This window comes from Entamoeba nuttalli (assembly GCF_000257125.1).
Source record: "Entamoeba nuttalli P19 unplaced genomic scaffold asmbl_9891, whole genome shotgun sequence".
In the NCBI taxonomy this organism is placed as follows: Eukaryota; Evosea; order Mastigamoebida; family Endamoebidae; genus Entamoeba; species Entamoeba nuttalli.
Genome location: NW_008579887.1, coordinates 3187 through 15228, shown reverse-complemented (window position 1 = coordinate 15228; position 12042 = coordinate 3187). Strand labels below are relative to the sequence as shown.

General features: G+C 25.7%; 5 protein-coding genes across 5 annotated transcripts; 3 read left to right on the top strand and 2 right to left on the bottom strand.

The window, feature by feature from the left end:
• Positions 1-248: 248 nt before the first annotated feature.
• On the bottom strand, positions 249-710 carry ENU1_207500 (calmodulin, putative; the record flags this gene model as incomplete). The annotated part of the gene is made up of 1 exon (XM_008862300.1): positions 249-710. One exon carries the CDS (start codon positions 708-710, stop codon positions 249-251), a length of 462 nt encoding a protein of 153 aa, XP_008860522.1.
• Positions 711-2691: 1981 nt separating this feature from the next.
• On the top strand, positions 2692-4437 carry ENU1_207490 (hypothetical protein; the record flags this gene model as incomplete). Its single annotated transcript, XM_008862299.1, has 1 exon — positions 2692-4437. The coding sequence occupies one exon, from the start codon at positions 2692-2694 to the stop codon at positions 4435-4437; it is 1746 nt and encodes a 581-aa protein (XP_008860521.1).
• A 519-nt stretch (positions 4438-4956) lies between these two features.
• ENU1_207480 (hypothetical protein) lies at positions 4957-7773 on the bottom strand (the record flags this gene model as incomplete). The annotated part of the gene is made up of 1 exon (XM_008862298.1): positions 4957-7773. One exon carries the CDS (start codon positions 7771-7773, stop codon positions 4957-4959), a length of 2817 nt encoding a protein of 938 aa, XP_008860520.1.
• Positions 7774-8081: 308 nt separating this feature from the next.
• Positions 8082-9314, top strand: ENU1_207470 (oxysterol binding protein, putative; the record flags this gene model as incomplete). The annotated part of the gene is made up of 1 exon (XM_008862297.1): positions 8082-9314. The coding sequence occupies one exon, from the start codon at positions 8082-8084 to the stop codon at positions 9312-9314; it is 1233 nt and encodes a 410-aa protein (XP_008860519.1).
• Positions 9315-9859: 545 nt separating this feature from the next.
• ENU1_207460 (NHL repeat-containing protein) lies at positions 9860-11176 on the top strand (the record flags this gene model as incomplete). Its single annotated transcript, XM_008862296.1, has 1 exon — positions 9860-11176. The coding sequence occupies one exon, from the start codon at positions 9860-9862 to the stop codon at positions 11174-11176; it is 1317 nt and encodes a 438-aa protein (XP_008860518.1).
• Positions 11177-12042: the final 866 nt, after the last annotated feature.

Sequence of the window (12042 nt, the reverse complement as noted above, 5' to 3'; positions counted from 1 at the left end):
TATCACTAGGGTTTTCTTTTCTTCATTTTTGACAAACATACAATAAATTTGATATTAATATAATAACTAATATTATAATTATTTCATTTCAAGATAAAAACTAAATAGAAAATCTATATATAGAACTAAAAACAAAAGCGTTAAAATAAAGTTATTTTGATGTTATTTGTTTTTATTATTCTATTATGAAATGGATGAAATAAGAAAGAAAATGAATAATATAACCAAAATGAAAAGTAGAATTAATTTTACTTCTTAGCAAAGACAGCTTGGATGAACAATTCATATCTGATTTGTCCTTCTTGATTTTCAGCAACAGTTTTCAATTCACCTACTTCTGAAGTAGTGCATCTTTCACCAATATTTAATAAAGCTTCAGTTAATTCTTTTGAATCAATAACACCTTTTTCTTCTGGATCAAAAACTTTAAAAGCTTCTGTTAATTTTTGTTCAGTTGAAGCTGTTTTCATTTTTCCAGTCATCATGTTAATGAATTCCATGCATTCAATTTTCTTATCTCCATCAGCATCAGCTTCTTTGAAAGCAGCATCAAGGTCTTCATCTGTTACACGAATACCATTAGTTTTGAATAATTTTTTAACATCATCTTTATCTAAATATCCTTTTTTTGAGGAATCAAACATATCAAAGGCATCCTTTAATTCACCAACAAGTTCTTGATCAACTTCTTCGTCTCTTCTTCTTGACATCTCTAAATTTTAAAGTTCTTTTTTAAGTTTTTATATTAGTACTGTCTTTTATTCTTGCTTTTGTCTATCTTTAGTTTATTCTTTCTCCATACTTATTTATTAATTTACTACTAATCTTTACTATTCATTTTACTATTTATTATATCATTAGATGTTCTCAACGTTTTTAAGTTCTTGATTATTTATTTTGAGTTTTTCATTGTTTCTTGTCTCCTTAAACTTTTTTGTTTTCTTTTTAAATTCTTTTTTATTTTGAAGATTTAAAAATGGTTTTTAATAACTTTTCAAGAATAACAGAAAAAATAATACTAATATTGAGATTTTTTTCTTCTTTCCTTGTATCAAATTATCAATCTATTTACTTATCTTTTTTTTGCTGAAAGTAAAATGATAAAAGGAAAAAGATGAGAATTACGTTTATGAATAAAAACACTCTCGTTATTTAATGCATTAAAGAAGAAGTTTAAATCCACTCGTTGATAAAGAAAAAATCATTACAAATATTTAAAAATATTAATAAGATTTAAGCAATTATATAAATGATATTTCTCTAGTATGTTTTCAGTTATTATACACTATAGAATGGCAGGATTTTCAAGTTTATTAACTTTAATAAAATGGGTGGTTTATATAATTAAAAGAAAATACTCTTCTTTTTCATTTCAATGTCTAAATTACCTTTTATTAATTTTAACAGTACTTCTTATTATTAGATAAAAAGAATAAGCTCTAATATAGCAATATCATTAAATAAGGAACAAAGTAATAGTATTAAAACTGAAAAAAAAGAAATAGGATGGATCAAATTCATAGACTTAGTTAGTTGTATTGTTATTTTTATATTTTGTTATAAAAACAAGAGAGTTATTGACTCAATTAATATTCTTACTCTCTTAATTATATCACTAAAATATAATTACATTCAATGCAATTAGTTATTTCAAATAAATATTCACTGCATTTAAAATATATAGATTATTCAGACACCTAACAAAATTAAATAAAGTATCGTGGATTTAAGAATTTTTTATTATCATTTTAAGCTTTAATTAATCATATCTCTTTCATTTAGTTATTATTAATTAACAATAGTAGATGAAAATAACTACTAACTGTGATATTTTATTGTAATGTGATTAAATATTTTTGATTTGATAATGTAAATAACTGTCTCTATTTATCTATGAAATAAACCACATCTTACAGTAAAGAAAATTTGAAATATCTTAACTCAAGACGCAGAAGTTAACTAACATTTTCTATATTCGTAAGATTTAACATATATTTGTATTGATCTAAGTTAAATCACTTAGTGTCTTGTTTGTTTTAAAAACATCAAGACTTAAAAAATTATAAGAGGTATGTTCACTGAATAATAATTAGCATTTCTAGACTAGTAGAAAAAAGAATAATGAACGCTTAATGAAATTAAGTTTAAAACCTTTATGAAGAATGAAGTATGTAGTCAATTAGCCAATTGAATCAATTTAGAAATTTATCATCATAAAAACAACAAGTTAATACTATCACCCTTAATATTTATAACATTAAAATTAAAAGATAAAAAGAATTTTTGAACTTGTTTCAATTATTTATGTATTTGAGATAGGCATAAGTGAGTTGTTTGAGTTTCAAAACAACTAAAAAATAGGAGCAAATTCAAAAGTAAGTATCATTAAAGTAATTGTATGACTAATAGGTTAAGACATAAGACCTATTTAACTTCACAAAAATAAAGAATTGCTGTATTAAAGAGAGGTGTTTATGAAACTAATCAAAAAGGAGATTACTATTAATCTTCAAATCCTTATCTGAGAGAAGAAAAACTAAAGAGGTTCATTACACATTCAAAGTGTTAATAAAAAGAATAATTAACATAGTAAAATGGTTAATGAAATACAACAAATGACTTGTTTTATCATTATTTCTTCTGTTTTTGTCTTTTTCAAAAAGAGAAAAAAGTTCTTCAGAAAGGCAAACAATGCAAACGCCTCCATGTCTTGTAGGGGTGACTGGAATACAAAATCCTGTAAATGATGCGCAAACCATTAGCACAAACCTTACACCACAAACTATAACATGTTATGGTATCTCCAATTTACATGTGAACATAAATAAAAACCCAAATGATTCACACTCTGAATTAAGACCTATTCTTCCTTCTTTAGATACATTCCAATCAACGCCAAGTTCAATAAAAGAAATTCAAATTGAACAATATCCTACGGTTCCTCCAGTTCAAAACAGTGAGAATGAGCAAAAAATTGTACAAACAAATAAAGATGAAAATAAACCAAAAAATGAGGTGGTAGAAACTATTAAAGAAGAAGAAGTTAGCTATGAGCATCTTGAGGAAAATATAATAAATACAGAACAAAAAGAAACTGATACAACGAAAAAATTAATAAAAAAAATAACAAAAAGAAAAAAGAAGGTAACAAAGAAGGATAGTCAAGAGTGTAAAGAACAGAACAACAACCATATAATAAATGAAGAACAAAACGAATGTAGTACAGAAGACACAACTAAGACAAAGAAAATAACTAAAAAAAGAATTGTAAAAGCAAAAACTACTCAAAAAGAAGGAAAGGAAGAAGAGAAAGAATTAAATGAAATGAAAGATAATACTGAAACAAAAACAAGCAAAGAAAAAAAAAGGTCAAAGAAGATAGTAAAAAAAGAAGATAAAAAAGAGGTTCAAAAGATGGATGAAGTTTGTGTAAGTAAACAAGAAGAAACAAAAACAAATGAAATAAAAAAAGAATTACATAATCCTAATGATGAAGAAATTGTAGAAAAAGTAGTTCAAGAAAATATAGAAAAAAAGAAAGAACTGCTAAAAGAAGAGATTAAACTACTAGAAGTAGATGAAACAGCAAAAAGAATTAAAGAAACAATAGAAAATGAGTCTCAGAAGAAAAAACGAATTACTCCACAAATTGTAGATCCAAAAGAGGTACAAACAACTGAAGAAGAAAATAAGAAAGAAGAAGAAAATACGTCAAAAGAGATTAAGTCAATCGAACCTATGGAAGAAGAAATTCAGGACCTAGATATTGCACAAAGACTTGATTCTAGAATGTTTTCTATTGATATAGAAATAGGAAAAGACAAACAAATTCATGTTGACAAAGAATTTAAGAAGTGGTTAGAACAACAAAATATTAGTATGTATGGAGAAGGGTGGGCAGCCAAATTTAAGGAAGAAAATGATGAAGTAGATGTAAAAGGTATTGAAAATGAAGAAGAGGAAGAAGAAGATTCAGAAACTATTGATACTAATAAAGAAGATATTATTGGCGAAGAAGAGGATTTTGAAGAAACCTGGAAAAGAGCTGAAGAACGAAAAGGTCGAAGAGAAAATCCATATACATCAGTTATTGGTAAGTTACAACAAAAGCTTTTTGTTCAAAAAAAGTCAACAAGGGGATATGGTTATGATTTGGCAGACAATTTTATTGATGATGGATATGATTATTCATTGCCTCGATGTACTGTTCGTCCTGAAATTCGTATTGAAAATGCTGAAAAAGTTCAACGGTTAACAGCCAAGAGGCAAGCACTTAAATTAAAGAAGGTTGAAGAAAAAGAAGAAAAAACTAATGAAGAACAAGAAAAAGGGACACCAAACAATGAAAATAAAAGCGAAGACAAAGAAGAAATAACTGATTCTCAAGATAAAAAAAGAAAGGGTAAAAAACCACTACATAAAGAAGAAAAGGAGTAAACCAAATTATATAATTGAAAATTGTTTCATTTCTTTTTTTAATATAATTAATCATTAATCAGAATGGTCATTAATAGATTTATATTACTATAAATATATGATTTAACTATTATTACAATAATAAGTTAATCAAGCTCTTTTAAGCTTCTTTAAACTAACCCCATAGATAACAGACATATTTTAGTTATTAATTATTACCCATTTATGTTATACTTAACGTAGAATAATAAGCAATTTTTTTATTTTATTAACATTATTAAGGAATGTCAGTTCCATGTTTAAACAAAAGACACTCTTTATGTGTTAATTTTACAAACTACTATTGACGATAGTCATTTTAATAAGTCTTGTAAATAAGTATTTCCATTAAATGTTAATAACCTTTATTTATTCCTGACAAAAGACAATAAGAAACAAATAACATATTTATTAAGAAATTTTTGTTAGAATAATACGATTAAAATAAAAATTACAAATTACTTAAAGAAAAAGGAATGAATTATTTTGTGTTAGTTCATTTCAACAGAAGTGAGTCATACAAAAATCAGCATTAACATAATCCAATGCTTCCAAATAATCAGTAACAACTTCAATAAGGGTGATTGATTTTATTTGAGTTGGAATAATTTTAAATAATAAATGAGAATGAGGAGCAAGAATGAATAACATTCTGACTTCCTTTTCTTCTGATTTAATAATACCACCCTTCATATAACAATTATCGACCTTATTCTTTATTTCATCATATGAAATATCAAGAGGAATATTTGATTTATAAGCTAATTTATTCCATAACATTTCATACAGTCCATTTGCAGTGTTTTGGGTTTTCATAATTTCTAATTGTGGGGAAACACAAATAAAATCATTAAAGTTTAATTTAAGTCCTTCAGTGACAATATTTAATCTACATAAATCTGCATGTGAGTCAGTAACAATGACATATGGGTCTACACTCATTGAACATGGGTGTGGAGCATTTAATGGTAATTCAAGCATTACTTTGTTAATATCATCACTACCATTTCTTTGCAATAATGGATGAATATATTTAATAGTATTTGTTTTAATAGTTTTATAATTATTTTGAATAGTAAATGTAAAAGGCACAACATAAAATTCATCATCAACAGATTGTGATGATTGGACAGTAAGTTGCATTGGAATAATTAAATTACTTTCAGTTTTATTTAACATTTCAATATAATTATCTGATTCAGTAGAAAGATTTCCAGTAATATTAATTTGACTCATTTGATTTGTTTCATTTCTTTTTAATATAACAACACCTTCACTTCGTTCTTCTTTTTCTTTTCTTTCAACTTCTTCTTCATCTTTATTAATAACTCCTTTCATCTTTCGTATGTCAATCCTTACAACACCTCCTCTTCCTGCAACCCCATCTATCATTCCTTCAAAATCTTTTAGACTAATTCTCATTGCGTCATCAGTACTATTTAGACAATGAATAAAACTATCTTTTTCGGTAGATGATTCAATATCTTCTGACAATAACTTTTGTAATTTAGCAATACTAATGACAATTCTACCATCTTTACCAACTTCATTAATGTTCTTTGATCCAACAAGATCAAGGAAATCGCTTGTTTTTAAGGTCATTTTTGAATCAGTTCCAATTAAAGGATAATTTCCATGAGTAAGTAATTTTTGCAGCTTTTGAACAGACATATGATGAATACATCTTAAATAAAATAATGACCAATCTCTTAATAATGAATCTTTACTATTCTCTTTTAATACAAGTAAAATTGTGATTATTCTATTTATATTACTTGCGAGTTTTGAATCAATATTTAAAATTAGTGCCTTAATAACTTTAAAAACACAAGTATATAACGATAATGAATTGAATGTGAAAAACATTTTAGAATTGATAATCATTTGTAACTTATCGAGTACTAAAGAAAAATATGATTCTTTATTAAATTGTAAAAGATAAATCAACATTCCACAATATAAATAATGAGATGGTATGGTTGTAATATTTTTCATTGCATACGGTAACATTTCAATAATATTATTTGGTGTAAAGTTAGTACATTTCAATAACCCATATATTTTAATAATTAACATATAATTACTATCTTTAATTGTTGGAATAAAGAATTGTTTAGCAAATGGAGACAATATACCACCAATCATACTATCATTATTACCCAAATTAATTAATAATGAAATTGCAGATAATCGCGTACTTTCTTTTATACTAAAATTACTACAAATATCCAATAGTCTCATAACAATTGAATATCTTAAACGGTCATATCTTCTTTGATCATTAAAAGTACTTATTACACTTAACAAACCAAGCAATTGAGAAGGGTCATAACAATTTGTTAAATAACTAAATTGTGGAATATATAATGAATCTGGTGATAAAGCAGAACATCTAAAAATAATAGGAAAGAAAGTAGACAAATGAAGAATATCCCAATATCTACAACTCTGATATGTATCAACAACAACTGACAAATGTTGTTTTAAGAAAGTAGAAGTTTCACTAAGTTGATCAGGAAGAACATCAAATAATTGAGGAAGAGGATCAATAAGTTGAGGAGCTGTATATAATTTGATTTGACTTGGATTATTATCTGATTGTGAGGCAAATGATGTAGTAGTTATTTTTTGATTAAATGAAATTATTGGAGAATAAACTGGATATTCATTAGCTGATTTTCCATTTTGCTCTACAATTAAAGAATTTGATAAAATTGTTGAATATAATATTAAACAAGGACTATCTGGTCCACTTGATCGTGTTAATTTTTCAATATAATCGATTGCCCCTTTTAATAAAGTAGGAAATGTCATTTCAAGTTCAATAAGAGTTGAAACAGCAAGAGATAATAATGATAATTCATTAAATTGAGTTAACCCAAGCATATCCCCAGCAAATTTAAAAAGATGAGGAATTTTATTTCCACACGTACATACTATCAGTGTTTGTGCTTGGGTAACTAATTGTAATAAAGTTAATCCTCCTTGAGGAATACCGTTAATTCCTGTTATTCCACCACTACAAAAAATAGGAACTTTACCACTTAATAATTCAAGACGATATCTGTTAAGAACATCAAAAATTTTTGTTATTAATGGAACGTTTTCATTTTCTAAAATTCGACAAAGCACAAATTCATTAAAATATCTTAATGTTGTAATAGCAAGAATTTCATTATTTTCTCCCCATATACTTTGAAAAAATTTAATAGTTGTTTCTGTAGAATTCCAATCAACAAGGTGATGATCTTCATTAAATGAAACTAATTCTTCATTCCACTCACTTAGTGTCTTCGGAAACAAATCAACACTTTGCATTCTGTTTTCTTCTTTTTAAGTTCATTAATTTTTAAGTTTCTAATAGCAATAACACAATTTTATTATTTTTATGTTGTGTTTTTTATAAAGTCTATCAAAAAAGTAATTGGTAAATAATTAAACTTATCAAAAGATCAAAGTAACTTAGAATAAACAACTTAGAACCAAAAATTAATATAAACTCCCGAATAATTCCATGAAGAAAGTTCAAATGGTGATGAATTTAAAGAAAAACATAAAAAAAGAGAAAAAGCAGAATCAGGAGATATCTCAGCACAAAAGTAAAAAAGAGATCTTCAAAAGATAAAATGTCAACTGCTACTACATCAAACCCAGAAACAGAAAGAATTATGAAAAAATTCTCTAAATATGGAGAAATTAATGAAATATCTCAACAATATGAACCAACTCCATATAAGAAAGTTGAAGCTGAACCAGTTGCTAAAGACTTATGGAATAATAACATTATTTGGGAATTTGCAAAAGGACTTTCTCCTGGTGTTGATTTAACAAGAATTCCTTTTCCAGTTTGTATTACTCAAGCACGTTCATTCTTACAAAATTTCACTGATTATTTTGAACATTGGAATTATCTTAGCCTTGCTGCAAATGAGGATGATCCCTATAAAAGAGCTAAATTAGTTGCACAATGGTATCTTTCTGGATTTGCACATGCTATGAAAGTAGTAAGAAAACCATATAATCCAATTCTCGGGGAAGTTTTCCGATGTATGTGGGAAGATCCAAAATCAAAATCAAAAACACATTATATTGCTGAACAAGTTTCTCATCATCCTCCAATTTCTGCTTTTTATGTTTCTAATAGAGAAGATGGATGGATTGGTTCTGGAACTATTACCTTTTCAGTAAGTTTCTATGGAGTTTCTGCTTGGGCTTATTTAAATGGAGTTCAAAAAATTAAGTTATTGAAATATGATGAAGAATATACATGGGCATTCCCACCAACTAAAGCATCAGGATTTTTTGTAGGACCTTTTATTATGGAAATGGGAGGAGTTGTAGAAATTAGATGTAATAAAAACCCATACTGGGCATCACTTGATTTTAAAACAACTTCAATGTTTTCATCTGCTAATCTGTACAAAGTTGAGGGTAAAATTATGAATGGGTCAAAACAAGTTGATACTATTCAGGGTCAATATTTCGAGAAAATCACTCTTAATAATAAAGAAACCTTCTTTGATGCTAAGAACCCACCTGAATCACCAATCAGATATGAAGTTCCATTCGAGAATTTGTGGGGAAAAGAGTCTCAATATGTCTGGCAAGACCTTACTAAGGCAGTTATTAAAGGTGATGGACAAGAAGCAGCTGATAAGAAATATGAAGTAGAAGAATGGCAAAGACAAGAAAGAATTCAAGACCAAAAACAAGGAAAGACTTATGTTCCAAAATTCTTTGAAAAAGTGAATGATACTACATATAAATATTTGTTCTATAATGAAGCACCATTCCAAAAAGGAGAAGAAGAAGCATATGAAATGGCTGGAATGATTATGTCAAGAAGAAAGCAACTTTAATTAATTCTTTCCTTTTTTTTATGTTAATTAAATTCAATAATTGTATCATAATTAACTAAAAAAATAAGTTATGGTATTCAGTTAATAATATAATAAATTAAATCTTTCTCTTTTAACTGACTGTTTTAATCAAACTTAACTAGAAGTTTAATATTTTTTAAATTATATTTTTATTAGTTTAAATAATTTATTTTCAATATAAAGATATTATTTTCGCATTTTAACTTTATTTTATTCTTACTTATTCGTTATTCTTCTTTAGGAAAAAAAGAAATCAACAAATCTAAAATATCTATCTATTAAGTTTACTTGATAATGAAAATGTACAAAAATAAAAATTCTATTAAACTCTTCTTCATAAGTATTTTTAATTAAGGAAGAATAACTCTATAAGTATTGACAACGAATAAAAAAAGATAATTTTAATTTAGTATTTTAATGAAGTTATTTAAATTCTTTTATGGTTAATACCTAACTTATTAATGTTATATATAACATGAATGATTTTCAATTCAAAAAGAATCAAATAAACTAAAAAAAAACAAATGGAAGAACAGTTAATTGTCCTCTCTATTAATAAATTATATGGATCATGTAAAGTAGAACTTAAATCTCAATTAGAAAATTTTAAAAATAAAAGAAAGGAGTTAGATTTCTTTTATGAACAATTAAAAGGTATGTCTAAACAAACTAATCAATTTAATTTAGTTGATGAGTTTAGTCAAAACCAATACTATCAGTCAATGGACCTTAAACGTACTAAGTTATTACAACATGTAAAAGAAATGATTAATAAGCTTAATAAATTAATAAATGAGGTTTATCATGAATTAAATACAATGTCCATTTACATGTATTCATTTAGGAATCGTGATTCTTTTTATGTTGGAATTCAACAACCCACAATCTCAATACTTAATTTTACTAAAGGTGGGGGTATATTCTCTACTAATACTGTTTTATCAACTAACAATGATTTACCTGATGTTGAAACATTTCCAAGTTTAATAGATGATAAAGACTTTATAAGAGAATTCATTCCTATGGCTCAAAATAATCATTTTTCACCTGCATTTTCATGTGTTACAAAATATCATAATGATAGTTATATTACTGGAGATATCAACAATCATTCAATCAAATTGATTAAAATAATGAAAGATGGAAAAGAGTCTGAAGATTTTTCTATTAAAGTAGAATGTCCAACGAGTATTGTAAAATACAAGAATGGTTCAATCATTTATATCACTGATAAACAACTTCATTGTGTTCATATTTTTAATATGATAGAACGCAAATTAAAGACAATTGGTGGATATGGAAATGAGACAGGTAAATTTAATGAACCAATGTGTGTTGCAATTGATTCTTCAGATAGAGTTTATGTTGCTGATGCTATGAATAGTAGAATCCAAATATTCACACTTAATGGAACATTTATTTCTACGCTAAATATAGTCAATCAAAGAAAACCATTTTATCCACACTGCATTCTATTTGATGACAATGAACTAATTGTAATAGATAATTGGGGAAGTTCTATTTTTTCAATTGACCCAAAACAAAAAAAAGTAACCTCTATTATTTCTAGATATGGTGAAGCAAAAGGGTTTGTTAATAGACCAACATTTGGCTGTATTGACGAGCACGGGAGGCTATTTGTTAGTGATAGTGGAAATAATAGAATTGTTTGTTTTCAGAAAAAAAATTTTATTGGTTCTATTGAAATGAGTGAATTAGGGCTAGTTGGTGCACCATTAGGAATTAGTGTTAGCTGTAATAAAATTACCTTTTCGACAACAACAAATGAACCTTATTTAAATTCAGTGATGGCTTGGGATCGATATCAGATGAAACTCTAATTTTTGTGTAATTTCAATAGTACAACTATCTTTTTTATTTAATTATTTTTGTGGTATTATAGTTTAATATCTGATTAAAATATAATGAATTTTAATTATTATGTTTATTAGTTACATCTAAAATAAGTTCCATACATTCACTTCATTTGACATAAATAATAACTGCTTTGATTGACTTATAATTATTCTAAATTCAATAACATTTCATTAAAAAATGTTGTGTAGTGGTTGTTAGAAGAGTTTTATTAGAGGTAAGTAGTGTCTCTTCAAATATTAATTAATATGTTGTTAATTCAAGTGACTATATTTACATATTAAAGTTAACATAACAATATCTTCAAAACTTATAAGAATATCCAAATGAATCAAACACATAATTATTCTTGTTGTATAAAATATAATTAAATAAACATTAGTTTAAAGATAAAAAAAGAACAAAAAGTAATGTATAAAAATATTTTAAATTAAAAGCAGAGAAAAATAATGTCACAGGTTCAAATACTTTAATAAATATTAGATAATTAAGTGTTAATAAAATTGTCATTGATTAATGGATGTTAATCACATCATACATCATTAAAATGATTAAATTTTTTGTTTTATTTGTTATTTAGATTTTCTTCTTGTTTTTGTGGATAAATCATTTTATTTCTTTATTTATTGTTTTTTTCTTTCTTCTTTCTGTTTATTTCTTCTTTTTATATTCTTATTTGATTTTTAATTTAATTCTAAATAACATACATTTCTTTATTTCTTATTTTATGATTGAATTATCATTTATTTATTATTTTATGTTGAAGAATATTTCATTATTATTATATTATTATATCCAGTTTCATTTATTATTAACTTCATCATTTATTTCA